Raw genomic sequence first — 23,365 nt, 5'->3', positions numbered from 1 at the left:
GTCAAAAGTTAATTTGTGGAATTTCTTGCCTTCTTAATGTCTCATTCATCTCATCTCATTATCTCTAGCCGCTTTATCCTTCTACAGGGTCGCAGGCAAGCTGGAGCCTATCCCAGCTGACTACGGGCGAAAGGCGGGGTACACCCTGGACAAGTTGCCAGGTCATCACAGGGCTGACACATAGACACAGACAACCATTCACACTCACATTCACACCTACGGTCAATTTAGAGTCACCAGTTAACCTAACCTGCATGTCTTTGGACTGTGGGGGAAACCGGAGCACCCGGAGGAAACCCACGCGGACACGGGGAGAACATGCAAACTCCACACAGAAAGGCCCTCGCCGGCCCCGGGGCTCGAACCCAGGACCTTCTTGCTGTGAGGCGACAGCGCTAACCACTACACCACCGTGCCGCCCGCCTTCTTAACGTGTTTGAGATTATCAAACAGTAAATAGTAAAAATACAGTAAACAGACCTATTCCACAATTGTAGTAATCCACATTGTCAAGAACCGCTCAACTAAGCAAAGAGAAATTACAGTCCATCGCTACTTTAAGACATGAGGTATCTTTTAATTCATAAAAATAAAGAAAACTATTGAATTAGGTGTGTCCAAAATTTTGACTGGTCTTGTATGCAGTTTGCAGTTTCACTACAACTACCTCAGCCCGATGTAGCACAGCATTGTATTGCACATACTGTACAACTGCTCATATCTGCACTTTATTCCGTATATAGTCCTGACTAAGGCTGATGGGCTGAGGATCAGTTTGTCAACAAATGTGTGAGAAAATAGAAATGTTTAAAAACAATGTTCCTCAAAGAAAGATATGAAGACATTTGGATATTTGACTATCTGTGGTACATAATATCATTAAACCATTCAAGGAATTTAGAGGAATTTCGGTGTGTAAAGGGCAAAGGCGCAAGCCTAATCTGAACACCCATGATCTTCGATCCCTCAGACAGCACTGCATCAAGAACCCTCATTCATCTATAGCTGATATAACCATATGGGCTTGGGATTACTTTGGCAAACCTTTATCAAGCACTACAATACAGAGTCACTGTACATCCACAAATACCATTTAAAGCTCTACTGTGCAAAAAGGAAGCCTTATGTTACCTGTGTCGAGAAGTGCTGTTGAATCTCTGAACTCAGAGGCATCTGGGATAGACCATCACACAGTGGAAACGTGCATTGTGGTGAGACAAATCAGTGTTCCAGGTCTTTTTTGGAAGAAATGGATGCCATGTGCTCCAGATCAAAGACGAAAAAGGACCATGCAGACTGTCATCAGCAACGAGTCCAAAAGCCAGGGTCTGTCATGGTATGGGGTTGTGTTAGTGCCCTTGGCAAAGGTAACTTCCACTTCTGTGATGTAGCATTAATGCAGAAAAGTACACTGAGATGTTGGAGTAACATGTGCTGCCTTTAAGATGACATCTTTTTTCCAGGGATATTTCCAGGGTGCCTGTCCCCTCTGTCTCCAGTAGAGAATGTGTGGCAAGTTTTGAAATAAAAAAATATGACAGTGCCATGCAATGGCAACATTACAATGTGGCGAATGCTTAACTGTCCAAACTTTTTTGAAATTTGTTGCAAGAATCAAAATTTAAATGTGTTTATTTTGAAAAAATAAAATAAAATACATGAGGTAAAACATCAAATAATGTGCTGTTGTATTATTTTGAGTGCAATACAGGTCAAAGATTAATTACAAGTCTTTGTTTTCAGTTGTAATTTCAGTTTCAACATACCGTCCCAACATTTTTTTCTGATTTGGGATTCTAATATTCATCAGTCACAATCACATAATGTTTCTGTGCAAAACATCCAGCCACCCATCATCCATAACCACTTACAGTGGGGCAAAAAAGTATTTAGTCAGCTACCAATTGTGCAAGTTCTCCCACTTAAAAAGATGAGAGAGGCCTGTAATTTTCATCATAGGTACACTTCAGGACGGCACGGTGGTGTAGTGGTTAGCGCTGTCGCCTCACAGCAAGAAGGTCCGGGTTCGAGCCCCGCGGCCGACGAGGGCCTTTCTGTGTGGACTTTGCATGTTCTCCCCGTGTCTGCGTGGGTTTCCCCCACAGTCCAAAGACATGCAGGTTAGGCTAACTGGTGACTCTAAATTGACCGTAGGTGTGAATGTGAGTGTGAATGGTTGTCTGTGTCTATGTGTCAGCCCTGTGATGACCTGGTGACTTGTCCAGGGTGTACCCCGCCTTTCGCCCGTAGTCAGCTGGGATAGGCTCCAGCTTGCCTGTGACCCTGTAGAACAGGATAAAGCGGCTAGAGATAATGAGATGAGATGAGATGAGATGAGGTACACTTCAACTATGAGAGACAGAATGGGGGGAAAGAATCCAGGAAATCACATTGTAGGATTTTTAATGAATTAATTGGTAAATTCCTCGGTACAATAAGTATTTGGTCACCTACAAACAAGCAAGATTTCTGGCTCTCACAGACATGTAACTTCTTCTTTAAGAGGCTCCTCTGTCCTCCACTCGTTACCTGTATTAATGGCACATGTTTGAACTTGTTTTATATCAGTATAAAAGACACCTGTCCACAACATCAAACAGTCACTCTCCAAACTCCACTATGGCCAAGACCAAAGAGCTGTCAAAGGACACCAGAAACAAAATTGTAGACCTGCACCAGGCTGGGAAGACTGAATCTGCAATAGGTAAGCAACTTGGTGTGAAGAAATCAACTGTGGGAGCAATTAGTAGAAAATGGAAGACATACAAGACCACTGATAATCTCCCTCGATCTGGGGCTCCACGCAAGATCTCACCCCGTGGGGTCAAAATGATCATAAGAACGGTGAGCAAAAATCCCAGAACCACACGGGGGGACCTAGTGAATGACCTGCAGAGAGCTGGGACCAAAGTAACAAAGGCTACCATCAGTAACACACTACACCGCCAGGGACTCAAATCCTGCAGTGCCAGACGTGTTCCCCTGCTTAAGCCAGTACATGTCCAGGCCCGTCTGAAGTTTGCTAGAGAGCATTTGGATGATCCAGAAGAGGATTGGGAGAATGTCATATGGTCAGATGAAACCAAAATAGAACTTTTTGGTAAAAACTCAACTTGTCGTGTTTGGAGGAGAAAGAATGCTGAATTGCATCCAAAGAACACCATACCTACTGTGAAGCATGGGGGTGGAAACATCATGCTTTGGGGCTGTTTTTCTGCAAAGGGACCAGGACGACTGATCCGTGTAAAGGAAAGAATGAATGGGGCCATGTATTGTGAGATTTTGAGTGAAAACCTCCTTCAATCAGCAAGGGCATTGAAGATGAAACGTGGCTGGGTCTTTCAGCATGACAATGATACCAAACACACCACCCGGGCAACGAAGGAGTGGCTTCGTAAGAAGCATTTCAAGATCCTGGAGTGGCCTAGCCAGTTTCCAGATCTCAACCCCAGAGAAAATCTTTGGAGGGAGTTGAAAGTCCGTGTTGCCCAGTGACAGCCCCAAAACATCACTGCTCTAGGAGATCTGCATGGAGGAATGGGCCAAAATACCAGCAACAGTGTGTGAAAACCTTGTGAAGGCTTACAGAAAATGTTTAACCTCTGTCATTGCCAACAAAGGGTATATAACAAAGTATTGAGATGAACTTTTGTTATTGACCAAATACTTATTTTCCACCATAATTTGCAAATAAATTCTTTAAAAATCAGACAATGTGATTTTCTGGATTTTTTTTCTCATTCTGTCTCTCATAGTTGAGGTATACCTATGATGAAAATTACAGGCCTCTCTCATCTTTTTAAGTGGGAGAACTTGCACAATTGGTGATTGACTAAATACTTTTTTGCCCACTGTATCCTGTGCAGGGTCGCAGGCAAGCTGGAGCCTATCCCAATTGACTATGGGCGAGAGGCGGGGTACACCCTGGACAAGTCGCCAGATCATCGCAGGGCTGACATATAGAGACAAACAACCATTCACACTCACTCCTATGGTCAATTTAGAGCCACCAATTAGCCTAACCTGCATGTTTTTGGACTGTGGGGGAAACGGAGCACCCAGAGGAAACCCATGCAGACATGGGGAGAACATGCAAACTCCACACAGAAAGGCCCCTGTTTGGCCACTGGGCTCAAACCCAGAACCTTCTTGCTGTGAGGCAAGAGTGCTAAACACTACACCACCGTGCCACCCAGTTCATATAACTAAAATGAGATATTTCCAAGACATTTTCAAAATGGAGAGTGAGAAAATGTTATATGGTGTTCAAATATGTTTACTCATAGTAAAGCCCATGCATAATTTTTGGGGGAAATTCACCAAAATAATAGGAATGTGCAACAATGCAATGACTGTCAGTATCACTGAATAGCTCCATATCAAATGCTCTATATCTCTCTCAGCTGCTGAAATCTATTTAAAACAATTAGATTTGTTTCATTTTTTTTAAATGTTTGTGAGGGGGAAAATGGAGTGTTCTATATGTGTGTTGTGGCATATGTGGACTGAAAATCATCATGATATGATGATGATGGCTGATGATGTAGACAACTGGATAACATATTTGACAGGTAACATAGTTGACAATTTCCCTATTTTGACCCATAATTTCAATGGTAGGCCTTGCCTGGCTCAACACATATCATTTCCTTGAATATGTTATGGTCGCCTGGGTTCGAGCCCCGGGGCCGGCGAGGGCCTTTCTGTGCGGAGTTTGCATGTTCTCCCCGTGTCCGCGTGGGTTTCCTCCGGGTGCTCCGGTTTCCCCCACAGTCCAAAGACATGCAGGTTAGGCTAACTGGTGACTCTAAATTGACCGTAGGTGTGAATGTGAGTGTGAATGGTCTGTGTCTATGTGTCAGCCCTGTGATGACCTGGCGACTTGTCCAGGGTGTACCCCGCCTTTCGCCCGTAGTCAGCTGGGATAGGCTCCAGCTTGCCTGCGACCCTGTAGAAGGATAAAGCGGCTAGAGATAATGAGATGAGATGTTATGGTCATATTTTAACATAATTAAACATAAATAAATTAACACAGTTCATCGCTGCATCCACAAATGCAACCTGAAACTGTTTTACGTAAGGAGGAAGCCATTCATCAATTCTATGCAGAAATGCTCCCGATTTCTCTGGGCCTCAACTCATCTCAGATGGAATGAAAGACAGTGGAAATGTGTGCTGTGGTCAGATGAGTCCACATTTCAGCTTGTTTTCAGGAAAACTGGACGGTGAGTTCTCAGTGCCAAAGGTGAACACGACCATCTAGTTTGTTATCAGATAAAGGTGCAAAAGCAAGCAGCTGTGATGGTATGGGGGGCATCAGTACCCACAGCATGGGTTAGTTGCATGTGCATGAAGGTACCATTGACACGAAGGCATATGTTGGGATTTTAGTGAGTCATATGTTGCCATCAAGGTGACATCTCTTCCTGAGAAGTCCATGCTTATTCCAGCAGGACAATGCCAGGCCTCATTCTGCACGGGCTACAACAATATGGCTTCATAGACACAGAGTATATGAGCTTGACTGGCCTTCTGCCAGTCCAGATCTGTCTCCTATTGAGAATGTATGGCACATCATGAAGAGGAGAATCAGACAACCAATTGTTGAGCAGCTGGAGTCTTGTATCCAGCAAGAATGGACAACATTTCCAAGTGCAAAACTGCAATTAGTATCCTCAGATCCTATACAATTAAAAAAGTGTTATTAAAAGGAAAGGTGATGTAATAGAATGGTAATAATGCCTCTGTGCCAACTTTTTTTTTTTGAGTCTGTTGCAGGCATCAAATTCTAACTTTGTTAATATTCACAAAATACAATTAAATTGGTCAGTAAAACTACTGAAAATCTTTTCTTTGTATTTTTGTCAGTTAAATAAAATTTCATTTGAACTAGCAAATCACAGATTTTTGTTTTTATTGCATTTTGGAAAATATCCCAACTTTTCGAGAAATGGGGTTAGTATAATTATCAGTGGATATGGAATGTACCCCAAATTACAGAATGACATATTTTTCTTAAAGCTTTTTGTAAGTGCTACATAAGTAAAGACTTATATTTTCTAAGTTTCCTGCTCTATTCACTCTTGAAGCCGAGTCCATCCCTTGGACTTGGGTCTACCATGAGGGTGTGATGGATTTGTGATGTGGAGGGATTGATGGATAGAGTCCTTCTTGTCTGTGAGTTCTGAGGACGACGAGCTTCTGCACTTCTTGTATCTTGATGTTACCAGGGATTTTATTGGTGTATTTCTCCATCCCTTTCTTGACCAGACCTAGAACTCCCATAACCACTGGGATGGTTGTGGTCTTCATGCCTCACATTCTCTCAACTGCTATTTCTGGATCTTTATATTTGGAGAGCATTTCTGTTGCTTTTTTTGGGGGGGGGGTCTGTTACAGTGGGGGCACCAAATTATTATTATTGACTCAAACACCTTTGGTACAGAATTCCTTGTATAGCTTCAAGATACAGTATATCGAAGTTGTGTATGCTTTGTGATGTAATTGTTTCAACTGCATGGACAGACTATTTTTGTAAAAGTTATTTCAAACATTAATTGAAAATGCATATAAAACATCCTGCACATTACTGTACAGATTCCAACCAGTGTTACAACTTTTTTTTGACACAGCAATGTCATTATGTTTTATTTTTTTTACAGCAGTAAAATAAATACAAAACATTCAATTTTTTAAAATGATTGTTAATTCAATTATACATCTTCAGTAAATCTGTAGCTGAGCGGAACAGCTCAGTTTCCTGTGTAGTGAAGAGTAGAGTTGTAATTTCAAGTCGCAGGAGCTGCAACTGTGGAGTACAAGCTAAGCTTCATGAAAAAAAGCTGATTTGTTATCTGTAAAGGTAGTATAGTTGTTTTAAACTTAAAAACTATTAACTTACAGGTGCCTTTCTGTTTGTGACAGGAAAAGCAAAGTCAATATAGCCATCCTCAAGTTGCACGAGGTACAAAATTCTACGGACTGGCTGAAGGCTCCTCTAACGTTAGTGCCTCCATCTTGGGCAAAGTGAGCTCCTGGGGTATCATGTCATCAATTGACTCGCCAGCTTCCAAACGCTTCTCCATATCAATGAGAAGCTTGACACCATCTATAACCATCTGTACCAGCTCCACCTCAGAGAAGCCCAGCCGGTCAGCATTGGAGATGTCAAAGACACCACCCACTGCAGCAGTATCTACTCCACCTAGACAGGGGAAAATATGATTGTTAGCACAGAACTACACTGGACAGAGTCTTCCTAATTAACACAAGGGAGGGAGTTTAGCAATTCACTTACAGTCAATTCATGTACAATTCCTTCTTAAACTTAAAGCTTATAGTTAACATTCAAGAACATCACTTTGCTATTAGTGTATGCCTAGCTGCAGGTTGTAGATTGTACCTGTTCCACGTTTCTGAAGCCTCAGCTTCTTGACGATCTCGTCAAATTTCTCATGCTTGCTGAGGTTTGGAAGTTTAACATGGACACCACCACGCAGCCCTGTTCCCAGGTTAGAAGGGCAGGTGAGTATGTAGCCCAGATGCTCATTCCACATGAACTCATGGCCCTTCTCTTTGAAGAGAGCTTCAATCTACAAGGCAAATGAAGCAACACATTTTAATTTATAATAGGTTTGTCCACATTACACCTGCATCTTTAGTTGCACCAACCTTTGTGAGCCCTGTGCAGAAACGAGTGAAGACTTCCTTCATGTTGCCACCCTTCTGCATGGAGATGACACGGAGGTGGTCTTCCTCATTCACCCAGACCAGGAAGGTCTTATCATCATTGTGCCTTAAAGCATAAAGAGGGCAAAGGAAGGAAAACAATGAACAATGTGTTTAGAACCAAGTATGATCAATTCAGCCTGGACTTCAAGAAGTTAAAATATTGGTCCAATATAAACGTCACTGAATTGTGTCAACAATTTCATTCAGTGTCAAGGAAACACCAAAGAGTTACCAGATTCCCCTGGCATCAGGCCAATCACGAGCCATCCCAGAGGCCAACAGCAGTGGGGACACTGGTTTGTCAAACAGGAAGTGATCATCAATCAGCTGCTGCTGCTCTTCCTCTGTCATGTTCTTCAGGGCATAGTATTTTCCTTTAAGTTCACCTTCAAGAGAACCTAAACCTGGAGAGTACAACAGAGCTGCCTAAGGTACCATGTCACATTTCATGTTTCATTCCATAGCTAATTAATGGATCACAAATGGCTCAAACTGGAAAGTAATGGATTATTTGGAAATCATACAGACCTTCAACAGCCAGCTTTTCAATGGCACGCCTCTCACCACGGCTGCAGTGAGGGGGCAGGGAAAAGCCACGAATGCTCCTGCCAGTTCTTACTCTGGAGCTCAAGACATAGTTGGGGTCAAGGTCATCACCACCCTATATGACACAATGATTAAATACTTTTACAGTCCAATCTAAAGTGGCAAAACAAATTCAAGACAGGAGCACAAATAAACTGCACACACCTGAAGGTTGTCTGGGTTCAGGTCAGTCTTGTGTTTGTCTGTGGGCTTGTAGCCTCCATGGCGGTCTTCGATGATTGGGTCCAGAAGATCTTTGAACACCTCATAGGTTTCCTCATCACCAGCAACACAACCTACAGTCATGATGAATGGATGGCCTAGAAAGAAGGGAGGAGGGATTGATAAAATATAGCAAGTCTATTTTGACAGATCAAGGCAGATCATTTGGTTACCAAAGCTACAGCAAGATCAGTCTTCTCATGGATGATGGGTCCAGTACGGCATAAACTCAAACCTGTGCATCTACATAAACTGGAATGACAGTGAAAAACCTCTAACAATCATTTACATGTACATTCATGTTTTCAGTTTGTGCCATGCAACTGAACTTACGGCAGTTGAGACCCACACACTGGAATCCAGTGATTTGGATTTACTGTACATGGCCAGACATTCTCATATCTATACACATGCCAACATTATCACACAAAATTGAGTCATGTGAGTGGGAGAATACCATCCAAGAAAGTTAAAATAATGCTTTGATGCAAGGACCATACCAAAAGGATATGACCTTCAAAAAGCAGAAAGCTCTTACCTGGGTTATCGACTCCAGTTTGGATGACGTCATCCAGTGTGAAGCCACTAGACGTTTCCTTGTCCCGCAGGTTTGCGTACATCTCCGGAGTAAGCACCTTGGCCATGTGGTTGTTGTGTTGGCTGAGGTCGGGGTACTCCTGCTCCGCCGTGTAGTTCATCTTCCATTTGTTGTGGGTATTTCCAAAAGGCATGGTTGCTCAGAGCTGAAGAAATGAGGGGAAAAGCAACTCGTTAGACGCGTCTAAGACCCAAATAGTGAGCCAGAGCCTTCAAGGATGAAGCCTGAATGTATACATCTACCTGCACTACCTCATTCTTTTGCAATGAAACTCAGAAATGAGCAATTCCAGCGTTATGGACGTGACACTTGAACTCAAAATGGCAACAAATGACCCAGTGCATGTTTTATTGTCTCCCAGTATTTAAACAGGTGTTGCGTATTTTAAGGCTGTACCATACTGGAGAAGTGATAGAACAAGAACAATTCCCATAGTACATCTAGGGCATGCCAGAAAACGCCAATAAAAGATCCGTTATGGATGTGACAGAAAAAGTATCACTTTTCTTGGGTGACTGTACATTTTTATCAAACTCTGTGAAATTGTAAACCTAATGTCGAAATGGAGATATCCATTTGATAGAGAGGTCCAAGGTGAATATTAAAAAAATCTTTGTTTAAAATATTTTGTATTTCATGCAGAGTTTCGGAAGAAAAAGTCAGCGTTATGGATGTGACGAAATTCCGTTATGGATGTGACACGTCTGAAATAGACATGGCATATGTTTAGAAAATCAGCAATTTATAACCCTTTGAAAAACTCTCTAAATATCAGCTAAAACTATCAAAGTTCTTAAATAATATTTAGGATGGCTATTGTTTTGCTGTTTTGTGGATTTCAGCATACATTTCTGTGGCTTGTGGCAATAATATAGAATTGTACATGATCAAAGTTGATTTTAGCTTGGGTTTTACATTATAAGAAAGAAAGACTGACAGTGACATATTAGGTGATCAAAATATTTATTTATGTATGTATTTATTTATTTGTTTATTTATTTAGTTTGTTTAGTTTCATTGTACTCAGTACAGTGACAGTGAAGGAGTTCTGGTTCTGATTCTGATCCCGTCAGAAGCATTAATTGTGACGTCACGCCATTAAAGCGCCTGTTTCCCACAGCAGTGCAGGAATTCAGTCCTCAAACTCAAAGTGTACAGTATAAACCAGGATTATGCAAAGCCACATTCAACATCCTTGGAGTTTTCCCCATTTTGCTTTGCTATGGCTCGCTTCATTGTAAATGTGAGGGCATCTCCACAGCCTGTGAATCATTAATCACATGAACTGCATGCAAACTCGGGGTGGATATCAATAAATAAAGATTTAAAAAAAAAAATCTGCTTCTTGCGCGCAAAGTGTGTAATTGCGCAGTGTCCTAAACCCCTCAGAGACCTTGTAGATGTTGCAGAGAACCACAAGGTCGTCACTGATGTTCTTGAGAACAGAAAAGCTACCAGCCTACAATATATCCGTGTTTATTCCTTTCAACAGCAGCACAAAGCTACAAAATTATTTGTAAATAGATTTGCTATTCACAGTTGGAGTTTTCCAACTTAAAAGCGCATAAACAGATCACACACCAGATGGATTCAACAATGCAGAGATGCCTCAATAAATTAGTCTTAAAAATATTCACCTATCAGTCATTTTAATCATCATATAAACATTAAACTGTTCCATTCACAACATAGTCAACTGCACTATCCATCTACAGATGGGAAAAAACACCCAGCCTACCTTTTAGTCGATTCTCTTTAGAGGAAAAATGAAACTGATTCCTTTCGTCCACAAAAAAAGCGCACAAAGACTGATTATAGTCGCCGGAAATAAGCGGCTTCGTCAGTATTTATACTGCACCGGTGCTGTGCTCTGATTGGCTGCGAACGAGGGCTCGTACAGATCACGTGACCTTCCACCCCGCCCATACGCTTGACATCTCGCCCTGGAAGATGATTGACAGGCAAGTAGGCGGGATTTGGTGGAATGCGACGCTGCTTCAGCCCGTTTAGGAGAACAACAGTGAGCAGTTACTTCAGCTGTGGGGACTTGAGCTACTCCGGTCTTGTCGACTGGATACAAATGAAGAGCGATAAGGGTCCTGGGGTGGGTTTCCCAATAACGTTGCACTTTCGGGCTAAAGAGCGAGTTTAAAGATGCTCTTAAGCAACGAATGTTGTCTCTATATGTGATTTTCTCGAACTCACTCATAAGGCCCTGGTCACACTACAGCTCGCGATGGGTTTGCAAATACTTGGTGATGAAAAGTTGGTAGCATCGCCACCAACAGTGTTGGGAGTAACGCGTTACAAAAGTAACAAATTACTGTAATGCATTGCTTTTTGCAGTAACGCGGTAATGTAAGGCATTACAGAAAAAAATTTGGTAATATTTTACTCGGTACAAATGTCAGTAACGCGCGTTATAATGCATTTTTAACCTGGAATGAAGTGGTGTTTTTTTTTCCTTCATACAAATTCGCCAAAATCACTGCGAGATCAGCAGAGGTGAAATGTCCACGCAAAATGTTTCACTTCCTTTTCCTTTAGGCTAGTCAGACAGAAGAGAGAGATGAGTGAACCTGCAGCTGATCTAATGTCGGATAGCACATTCTCCAGATGGGCATACGCCCATTACTTTAAGTTTGTGAAAAATAAGGATGTGAAGAACATCTTAGTCAAATGCACTTTGTGTGCTAAACCTAAAGAACGGTCCACTTCCCGAAATAGCACCAGTAATTTAACTAAGCATTTACAGAGGTGCCATAGTAACATGAAGTTAGCAAGGAAGCAAGTGGAGGATGAGAGTGGCGATAAAATCACAAAGCAGCCAAAATTAACGTTCTGCCACTCTGAGATGCTCCTTCAGCCTCAAGAGGTTAGGAGACTTGTGGCGGAGTATGTTGTTGAAGATATGCTGACAGTTTGTTTACATTTTTGTCCTGTATAACTGAGTTTTTTTTTTTTTTTCTGGTCGGAAGTCAGACTAAAGTGATTGAGCTGCCTTTCCTTCGAGGGCTAATATGCCTAAGCACTTCAATATCATTAAAAGCACTTTGAGTTTGTTATTTCTAATTCTGTTTTTCGAAATGTGACTGGGTAGCCTCATATAGCTAATAGTCATTGTCTAGCCGTGATTTAAAAGGCTTGTATTTTTTTTTTCAGGCCAGTTTTATTGTAGGCTACAATTTGCCATAATATGTTCATTTTTGTTAAATTTCTGAAATGGAGTCATATCGCTTTGGGCTAATCTTTTTTTTTATGAAGCATAAACTATGCTTAATGCTTGAAAACAATAAAGGCATAGAAATGCTAATTTTGTATCCTGTCATATCTTTAGACATTACAATACAATACAGTTCAATTAATGTTAATATGAATAGGCCTAAAGTTACAGTATTTCTATCACAATTTGCCAGACTTTGACCTTTTGTCTGTTCTTGCAATGATTGTTCCTTATATTGTGCCATGAGCCATCACTGTGGCTATTATATTCTAGTGTTTTTTTTAACCATAGCTCAGTCAGATACCACATCACCTTCCACTGGATGTGTGATGAGCTAATTGAGCGTCTTGAGCTACATTTAGATTGCCAAATCCATACTTCCAGTTATTTTGGTGAGAGTAACTTAAAAGTAATGCAATAGTAGTGTAATGCCTTACATTTTAAATACAGTAATATTGTAATGTAACTAATTACTTTAAAATGACAGTAACAAGTAATAAATAATGCAAAACAGTTTTGAAGTAACTTGCCCAACACTGGCCACCAATCATGGTGAATGTTCTCCGACCTTTGTGAGTTGTTTTTTTTGGTGTGTCCCTGCCTCGTGAGTGGCCAAAAATGTCACGAAAATTTTCAATGCATGCATTGTAATTTGGTGGCAATGTTTTTGTCAGCAAACTAAGCAGTGAATACTTGCAAATGGGTTTGGGAATACTTCCTGAAGCTTGGGGAACCTTTGTCGAGTCTCTTGAGATGTATTTGTCTCGAATTCATGCCCCTGATGCTCACGGGAGCCTCATCAACACAGCGGCTCAGCACAGCCTAACCTTTGCCAAGACTTAAAAAGTGCATTTACATTTGGGGATCCTTCAGAGTGCGTTGTGTGCATGTTTGGGACCCAGTCATTATGGGAAACACCTGATGCTGATTTGAGCGTATAAGGATGCTGTTTTCACAGAGACTTTGTGCTGTATCCTGTCCAGTATGCAGTGGTAGATAGATGTAAGTGCAGGAAGTGTGTTTATTAGCAGGCATGATATTTACAAAAACAAAATATGAGGCAAAGTCAGAGTAACAAAACACAAACAAAACCAAAAGCAAAATAGAAAGCAGATTCTTTAACCAGAGCCAGAAACATGGCAAGAAACAAATGTGACAGTGATAATGATAATACTTTGCAAAGTTTCTGTGAAAACAGCATCCTTATCTGCAGGTGCTGATTGTACTCAAATCAGCATCAGGTGTTTCCCATAATGACTGGGTTCCAAGAGCATGCACAATGTGCTCTGTGAGCATGCATGGCTGCATGAGCTGTGCCAGACTCAAGCGCACGAAGACGTGACAGTCAATTGTTCACCTACAGTACTGCGTGACCACAACTTTTAGCTCACCTGTATATCGCCATGCATCGCCACCAAACGGCTCATTTTCATCGATAACCCATCTCAAGGCACCGCAAGCTGTAGTGTGACTGTAGCTTAAGGAGTCTTAAGAGCAACTTTGCTCACGGCACTTTGCAATGCACGTCCCCGATATAGGCATTAGTAGTTGATAGAGGCATTAGTAGTTGCTAAAAGTATTAGTCGTTGATAAATCCAGTCAATGAGGTCACATAGCATTCGTTTTTAACCAAAAACTAATGAAATATAAAGTGTTTAAAATATGATTATATATTGTATCATCGTTAAGCATTTCATGTGCAGTATTGAGTAATTTAAACCATTTAATCTTTTTGGGCAGTTTTTTTATTCCGAGCGTGTTTTTTAATTAAATGAACAAAGGTTCACATTAAATAATGAGCAAATAATAAGCTAAATAATTAATCCTTTCACCAGTGCACAACTTTTTCCAGAAGGGACCGGAAAAGCAGGCATGCAGTGGTGAAAGGTTTAATGATTAAAGGGTAAAATGTCTTCCCTGTGCCCGCTCGTTAGTTAGCAAATCATGAGCTTAATTTCCCTGATAAACTGGTATGCAGCTGAGTGGTATTTGGCATATGCAATGGAGGCAACAACAAAAAATGAAAGTCCGTGTTCACAAAAGACAACTTGTCTATTTTTCTGGATGCCGGGGATGGCACAAATAAGTGCTGTTCACAAACTCTAAGAACCATTCGGTGAATAAAATGAAGAAGCAGTTGTGGAGGTCCATCACAATGCAACTTGGTGCTTCAAGCACTCAGTCAAGGAGTGCAGAGAATGTTTGAAAGAAATGGCAGGACTTCTCCAGCCAAGCTAAGAGGCAAGGAGCAGAGGTGAAAAGAGAGAGAGAGAGAGAGAGAGAGAGAGAGAGAGAGAGACAGGGTGACTGGTGGTGGCATGTCCACTGTGGTCCCCTGAGCCCAGAGCAAGAATACGTCCTTGCAATACTGGGGTAAACAGTCAGACAGGGCATACCTGGAGGCATTGATTTCTGTTGGAAGGAGGTCTCTGTACCATCACCTGCCTCCCCCTCCCGAGATCGCAGTGTCTCCCCACCCCTCACCTCCCATGACCCTGCTGCCTCCTCATCCTCTGGACCCTCTCAGCTGACCACTTCCCCGGCTGCAGGCAGCCAGAGTACAGCTGGCCCAGAGTATCAGTGCAGCTGGGAGAAGGAGCAGCTCCAGTTGCTTCGAGACAGGCATGACCAAAGGGAGAGGCATCATCAAGAACGGATGGCCCTTAAACGGGAAAAAAACTAGACCTGCTGGCCAGACAAGTGGAGCTGGCAGAGGCACAGTTTTAGAGGCCTTCTATTTCAGTGCCCATTATTATGCCCTCTGAGCAAGGGAACCCATTTCTGTAATTGCACCGTTTATATGGGACATTTTCATATGATCATGAATGCCAACATCCTCTTCTATTTCTGTAGATGCTGCACCTGCTGGCCAGCATACTTCAGCTGAAACATAAAAGGCATGTTTTAAAAGGCCTTTTCCTTTGGTCAATAAATCTCTTAATTTCACTTGAGTGGTATTTTTATTTATTTATTACCTCACCCTGGACAGAGTCCACCAGGGGGCAAGGTATTGTTTTCGTTCGGGTTTCTTTCTTTCTTTCTTTCTTTCTTTCTTTCTTTCTTTCTTTCTTTCTTTCTTTCTTTCTTTCTTTCTTTTGTAAATGATGTTACGGGAAAACAGCTGGACCAATCATGAAACTTTCAGGATAGATGGGCATTGGTCTCAAATAGAACCGCCAAAATTTTTGGGGTTATCTGGCCAAAGTCAAGGTTGCGGTGACCAAAATGGTGAAAAAAACAGTGCGTTCCACTGAGCTTCCACACACTGTTGCTACAGTATGACAGAAACTCTTATTTCCCGGAAATGGCCTGGCGCTAGAGCTCAGTGGAATGCACTTTCCCTCTGTAATAAGCATAAACATGTCTGAAAGCGATTTCTTTAGTCCAGTCCATTTATTTATAATTTATATTTATAATAATAAATCATCAAAGCGGGGAACTTTTTATCAATGGGGTTTAAAAGTGGTTATGGCCAAAACCCCTTCCTTTGCGTATACCGTATAAATGAACCAAGAAACCATTCAATGACAGCACAGTGTATGCAAATGAGGCAGGTAGTGATCCAATCAGCGTGTTTGTGGGAGGAGTCTTTCTGAGGCAGCGCCCCTTAAGTCTGAGCTCAGAGCTTTTTTTTTTTTACCTTTTTGGTCACCGTAACCTTGGCCTTGACCCGATGACCTTCAAGATGTTGGAGATTCTATTTGAGGCTACTGCCCATCTATCCTGAAAGTTTAATGAAGATTGATCCAGCTGTTTTCCTGTAATATAATTTACAAACAAACAAACAAACAAACAAACCCGACCGAAAACAATACCTCGCCCCCTGGTGAACTCTGTCCCGGGTGAGGTAATAAAGTCCAGAGTTTGATTTCCAACAGAGATACCAAACTTAAAGGTGGTAGGTCAACCCTCTTGGACAAAAGCCAGCTCCACATAATTATCACTCCAAACTGCCTGCACATATTCACAATGAAAAAATAAATGAGCCAAGCTTTCAATCTCACTTTCACAGAATACACAGCTGTTGACATCAAGGTTAAACCTTTGTCTTAAGAAGTTTCTCATTGGGTAAATGTCATTTAGAATTAGTATGCTTTCTTGTAGAACTAGCACACTATTGTTCTTCTTAAGTTTGCTTTATTATTATTCCTCTTCACCCTTTTTTTTGGCACTGCTAGTCCTCCTACAGCTTTTGAGATAGCAACACTGTTCCAACTCTGACATGTCTGGCCTGAAACAGTGTAGTGTACTTGTATACAGCTTTTGGATCGATGCACATGTTCTCTTGTTCTTGTTGTTTTTCTGTCATTTTTTCCCCATTGAGAATGAATGGGGCTCATGAATCGAATTGTCCTGCTTGGACATGTTTCATTGGAGACCCACCAAACTTCATGTGATACCTTAGGCCAGGGGTCTTCAATCCTATCCGCAAAGGGTCGGTGTAGCTGCAGGCTTTCATTACAGCCAAATTGGAGGCTCACTTGATTGTTGACTGGAGATGAGGGTGAAATGATTAAACAAGTGAAATCAGGTGTAGCTCCTGCTTGGTTGGAATGAAAGCCTGCAGCCACACTGGCCCTTTGTGGATAGGATTGAAGACCCCTGCCTTAGGCCAACTCCCCTGAGACATACATGCAGTCAGTTCTGACCCGCACTCATCTTTTCCTTTCTTTTTGCTCATCCCTTTTCCCCCACATTCACTTCCATTCATTTTTGGCTCCATTGAAAATGAATGGAGTTTCGAGGGAAAAAAACTTTCACTCGCTGCCAATTTTTTGAACCAAGTGACCTAACTTCATGAAACTTCACATGATGCCTTAGGGCAAGTCCCCCCACATATCCATCCCTCATCTGAGACCTGCACTCATCTTTTCCTTTCTTTTCACTCATCCCTTTTCTCCCCATTCACTTCCATTGATTTTTGGCCCCATTCAAATTAATGGAGTTCTACTCAGTAACGCTTCATCACACATCCACCAAACTTCATATGGCACCTCAGGCCAACTCACCCATCACACACATGATTAATCTCTCTCTCTCTCTCTCTCTCTCTCTCTCACACACACACATACACACACAAATGCACTCTCTGATAGACAGACAGACAGACAGACACACACACACACACACACACACACACACACACACACACACACACACACACACACACACACACACACACTCTGTCTCTCTGAGACTGTCTCTTGAGGTGCCTCTACTACAGTCGAGCAAGCACACTTTGCATTTTCTCTGTGGAGATGCAGTCTAGTTTTAAAGTGCACTTCTTTTATTTTAGGCAGGAGATATATCCTCTTCTCACTACTTTTGCCTCCTCAGGCTTAAGTTCCTTCAGAATATAGTTTCTGGTTACTAGATTAGGATAATATTCGTTTGACAGAATGCCTCTAATAACTCTGCATTTACTGTCACAGAAGTCAATTCCTGCTATGGTGAGCTGTCTCAGTCTAGGCAAGGTCTTAGAGTACAAAATATTTTCTTTAACCATCAATCTCATAGAGTCTGGTATGGCTTTTATCATTCTATTATAGCTCTCAACCGTACATTTTAGTTGGAATTTCTTACAAAATGCCTCAAATTGTCAGTGTCATCCAGAAAATGCACTACAGCCCAAATCCCTTTAGCTCGCAATTCTCCTATGTACAAAGATTTTTAGAAGACAGAATGTCTGTTGTTCCACACAGATGTGTTATGTGGTGTGAAATTGTTTGTAAATTAATTTCCAGTAAAGAAGGACTTGCTGATGAAAAGCAAAATATTTAAGTGGTAGTGTGCCACAATCAAAATCACAACATAATAAAGTCTATTCTACCCATTTTTAAAAGATCACATTGGGGATAATGAACCAAAAAGAATGTCTTTTCTTAATAAAAGATTTTAGCCATTTTTGTTTCAGGACACCATTCCATCCATCCAGCCATCCATTATCTGTAGCCACTTATCCTGTACAGGGTCACAGGCAAGCTGGAACCTATCCCAGCTGACTATGGGCAAGAGGTGGGGTACACCCTGGACAAGTCACCAGGTCATCGCAGGGCTAACACATAGAGACAAACAACCATTCACACTCACACCTACAGTCAATTTAGAGCCGCCAATTAGCCTAACTTGCATGTCTTTGGGGGAAACTGGAGCACCTGGAGGAAACCCACATAGACACGGGGAGAACATGCAAACTCCACACAGAAAGGCCCTTGCTGGCTGCTGGGCTCGAACCCAGGACCTTCTTGCTGTGAGGCGACAGTGCTAACCACTACACCACCGTGCCGCCCAGGACACCATTCATAATAGCAAAATCAATTACATTTGTGCCCACATCCTCATAACTTTTAACAATATCAGCTTTCCTTATGTAATGACATTTATTCCTCCATATGAAATTAAAATTCATGTTGTTTATAGTCTTGGTTGCTTTTGATGATATTGGGAAGGTGAAGGCTGGGTAAATAAGTCTGGACCAATGATCCATCTTGGACAGCAAAAGCCTTCCAAAGATTGTTAAATCCCTCTTGAGTCATCTGTTTAGAATTGTCTTACATTTGTTTATGTTATTGTAGATATTCATATTTTCAATTGTCATTTTATCTCTATAAATAACAATTCCCAAATATTTAACTTCATTATTGATTTTTATGTTATATATAGCCTACAGATGGCACTCATGCAGTGCTAGAATTTCACATTTATTTATATTCAGCTGGAAGTCTGATGCTCTGCAGAACTGATTAATAGATTGTAAGGCTAAAGGGATCTGATTTTCATTATTTATAAGCAAGGTTGGATCACCTGACAATTGACATCTTATTTTTTGCTTACCAATCATAATAAAATCCTTCAATACCACTAATTTGGATCAAAATAAATAACATATCTGCAACCATTATGACCAAAAGAGGTGAACTGCTACATCCCTGATGTATACCTCTATTAACCTCAAATCTGGAACAAATGCCATGTCCCAAAGAAACAGAGCTGTTAATTCCCTTATATAACATCCCTATGATATCAATAAACTTCTTCCCAAACCCAAAATACCACAGAGTTTCCAGTATAAAATGATGTTCAATAGAGTCAAACACTTTGTAGAAATCTCATCTCATTATCTCTAGCTGCTTTATCCTTCTACAGGGTCGCAGGCAAGCTGGAGCCTATCCCAGCTGGAGCCTATCCCAGCTGACTACGGGCAAAAGGCGGGGTACACCCTGGACAAGTCGCCAGGTCATCACAGGGCTGACACATAGACACAGACAACCATTCACACCTACGGTCAATTTAGAGTCACCAGTTAACCTAACCTGCATGTCTTTGGGGGAAACCGGAGCACCCGGAGGAAACCCACGCGGACAACATGCAAACTCCACACAGAAAGGCCCTCGCCGGCCCCGGGGCTCAAACCCAGGACCTTCTTGCTGTGAGGTGACAGCGCTAACCACTACACCACCGTGCCGCCCACTTTGTAGAAATCTCATCTCATCTCATCTCATTATCTCTAGCCGCTTTATCCTGTTCTACAGGGTCGCAGGCAAGCTGGAGCCTATCCCAGCTGACTACGGGCGAAAGGCGGGGTACACCCTGGACAAGTCGCCAGGTCATCACAGGGCTGACACATAGACACAGACAACCATTCACACTCACATTCACACCTACGGTCAATTTAGAGTCACCAGTTAACCTAACCTGCATGTCTTTGGACTGTGGGGGAAACCGGAGCACCCGGAGGAAACCCACGCGGACACGGGGAGAACATGCAAACTCCGCACAGAAAGGCCCTCGCCGGCCACGGGGCTCAAACCCGGACCTTCTTGCTGTGAGGCGACAGCGCTAACCACTACACCACCGTGCCGCCCTTTGTAGAAATCTAAAAAATAAAATAAACCCATTCTTTTGAATGATTTTGCTGTAGTCCAGAAGATCTAATACAAGCCTTATATTATGATGACTTGATCTTCCTTTCACAAAACCTTACTATGTTTCACCAATTATGGCTGAGATGCCTGTCTTAAGCCTTGCAGCAATTGCCCCCTGACAATATTTTATAATCAGTATTTAGTAAAGTAATTGGTCTCAGATTGTCAATAACTCTTTTATGTTTACCAGCTTATGGGATCAGAGTATTTAACACTTGTTTCATACTTGGCATCAGTTCTTTCTTCTCTAGACACTCTTTCAAAGACTCAAATAATAAATTCCTTAGATCTTTCCAAAATAACTTGTACAAATTAGCCATAAGCCCATCTGTCCCAGGAGATTTATTTGAAGCCATCTTCTGGAGAGCCGTATCCAATTCCTCAATAAGCGCTGTCTCACATAAATCCTTGAACGAATCCCCAACACACAGAATAGCATTTTGAATTTTGTCAAGAAAAATATTTGCATCTCCTAAGGAATAGTTAGATGAGTATAGTTTAGAATAAAATGTGAAAAAGTATTTTTCTATACTCTTAAATCCATGCATTCAACCCCATTTATTATCAGACTTGTGATTGAATTCCTCTTTTGTTTACACTTTTCTAAACTACTAAAATACGAGGAATTCTTCTCACCTGCTTCTATCCATTTAGCTCATGATCTTATAAAGATTCCCTGGGCTCTCTCAAGAAAAAGCTCAACCCGCCATCTTGTCCAAAAAATCAACACTGTTGGATTTGCTCTTCTGACCTTGCTTCAGCTATTTTTGGCACAGGGGACACATAGTGTCAAATAGTCATATTAAGTGAAGCTCAGAGACAATGGAATGGCACGATGATGTTGAATCAAAATTGTATTGCTCTATTGCACCATTCCATTGGCCCTCATTATGGTTCTAGTCAATCAGCGATGAGGTCACATCCTACAACATATCACGGCAGTGTTAGTAAAAAAATGCTCTGGTGATCATCCATCCATTATCCATAACTGCTTATCCTGTGCAGGGTCGCGGGCAAGCTGGAGTCTATCCCAGCTAACTATGGGCAAGAGGTGGGGTATACCCTGGACAAGTCGTCAGATCATCGCAGGGCTTCTGGTGATCATGAATAGTGAATTATTCATTTAATTATTCAATTATTCAACAATTAATTTAATCATTGACTTATTCTCCAAAGAATAAAAAAACAATTTGTTATGACAAGTTCAAGGCAATTTGGTCATCAAATTATCCAGCATCAAAGCATCGAGGCAAGGTGAGAAGCATGCATTTTGTGAAGTATGTCGGTCTGATTTCTCGAACAATTTTCTTCAAATATGGCACTCAGGAGAATGCACCATTTTGCACTGTTTTTTTCTTCTTTTTTTCCAAAAATTTCCAGGGGGGCATGCCCCCAGCCTCACCTAGAAGGGTGCGACAGTGTCATGCAATCTGACCTACTGCTTTTCATTCTTTGAGGGCTAGCAAGTATGTCATTGGTTTTCAAAGTGCTTTTATTATTAAAGATGCTGCATGCACAAGACTGTTCATCTGTGTATCCTGAAATTACCCTGTTTCATTTCAGACATGTTTTTGAATAAGGATTTCAGGCTTCCATTGATCTCTGTGGCTTGATGTATTGCACTGAAGATGGTTATTACAGAAAATTATTGAAATATATTACAAGACTAGCATCATTAGAACTTCTTTGGAAAATATACTATCATAAATTGACTTAATAAAGTGGAAAAACAAAAATAAATTCCACCCTTGTTTAATGACAATTTCAATATATGAAAATATGAACGAGATCCTTTGGTACTCACTTATCATCTATACCAATCACTGACATAATGCCTATAGAGCAGCATTGGGGCTTAGCAGGTACCATTGCTGCCTCATAGCTCCAGGGTCCCCAGTTTTATCCTGAGTTGAGGTTACTGTCTGTATGGAGTTTTTCATTCAGGATGTATTCCCACCTCTTGCCCAGTGTTCCCAGGATTTCCCCCCAGATCCACCACTACACTGACCAGGATAAAGTGGTTACTGAAAATGAATGAATGAGTACTTTACACTTTAATGCTGACAGGAAGGTTACAGTAACTCATTACCACTCTGTATAAATGTGATGGATAGAAAGGCATCTCAGAATGCACAACACCTTCAACCTTGAGGAGGATGGGCTACAACAGCCAAAGACTATATCAAGTTTCACAACCAGTGATGATGAGAAATGTTTGGAATTAAAACAACTGCATTATTGCTTTAGAATATGTCACCTCATTTCATTATCATTAGCCGCTTTATCCTGTTCTACAGGGTCGCAGGCAAGCTGGAGCCTATCCCAGCTGACTACGGGCGAAAGGCGGGGTACACCCTGGACAAGTTGCCAGGTCATCACAGGGCTGACACATAGACACAGACAACCATTCACACTCACATTCACACCTACGGTCAATTTAGAGTCACCAGTTAACCTAACCTGCATGTCTTTGGACTGTGGGGGAAACTGGAGCACCTGGAGGAAACCCACGTGGACAACATGCAAACTCCACACAAAAAGGCCCTCGCCGGCCGCTGAGCTCGAACCCGGACCTTCTTGCTGTGAGGCGACAGTGCAAACCACTACACCACCGTGCCGCCCCAGAATATGTCACAAATATGTTAATTACCGGGTACAGTACCAGTCAAAAGTTTGAACATACCTTGTAATTCAGTGTTTTTTCTTTATTATTATGAATTAAAAGACACTTCATGTTTTAAAGTAATGATGGACTGTCATTTCTCTTTACTTTGTGGTTCTTGACATAATATGGATGACTACAGTTGTGGAATAGGGCTATTTACTGTATTTTTTATTATTTACTATTTACTGTTTGATCTCAGACACATTAAGAAGGCAAGAAATTGCACTAATTAACTTTTGATGAGACACCTATTAATCGAAAAGCATTCCAGGTGACTACTTCATGAAGCTGGTTAAGATAATGACAATGGCGTGCAAAGCGTCATCAAGGTAAACACTGGCTACTTTGAAGAATCTAAAATATGAAACATTTTTAACACTTTTTATTTACCACGTAATTCCGTAAATGTTCCAGAT

General features: G+C 41.5%; 1 protein-coding gene across 1 annotated transcript; it reads right to left on the bottom strand.

Annotated features, from left to right (window-relative positions):
* Positions 1–6,974: 6,974 nt before the first annotated feature.
* Positions 6,975–9,277, bottom strand: LOC132882631 (creatine kinase B-type-like). The gene is made up of 7 exons (XM_060915717.1): positions 9,077–9,277; positions 8,482–8,636; positions 8,260–8,392; positions 7,964–8,135; positions 7,672–7,795; positions 7,403–7,592; positions 6,975–7,204 (listed from the first exon to the last, which is right to left on the bottom strand). Exons 1-7 carry the CDS (start codon positions 9,267–9,269, stop codon positions 6,975–6,977), a joined length of 1,197 nt encoding a protein of 398 aa, XP_060771700.1. The 5' UTR covers positions 9,270–9,277.
* Positions 9,278–23,365: the final 14,088 nt, after the last annotated feature.

This window comes from Neoarius graeffei, chromosome 3, assembly GCF_027579695.1.
Source record: "Neoarius graeffei isolate fNeoGra1 chromosome 3, fNeoGra1.pri, whole genome shotgun sequence".
Taxonomy (NCBI): domain Eukaryota; kingdom Metazoa; phylum Chordata; class Actinopteri; order Siluriformes; family Ariidae; genus Neoarius; species Neoarius graeffei.
The sequence above is the reverse complement of the archived record's forward strand: the minus strand, read 5'-3'. Positions and strand labels throughout refer to the sequence as shown.

Bases quoted from the DNA above. Each gene is read 5' to 3' on its own strand.
- LOC132882631 (XM_060915717.1), bottom strand. From the start codon at position 9,269: ATGCCTTTTGGAAATACCCACAACAAATGGAAGATGAACTACACGGCG. The intron at 8,637-9,076 runs GTAAGAGCTTTC...CCTTCTTTCTAG, and splicing joins AACTGGAGTCGATAACCCAG to GCCATCCATTCATCATGACT. The intron at 7,205-7,402 runs GTACAATCTACA...TCCCCTGTCTAG, and splicing joins GCTTCAGAAACGTGGAACAG to GTGGAGTAGATACTGCTGCA.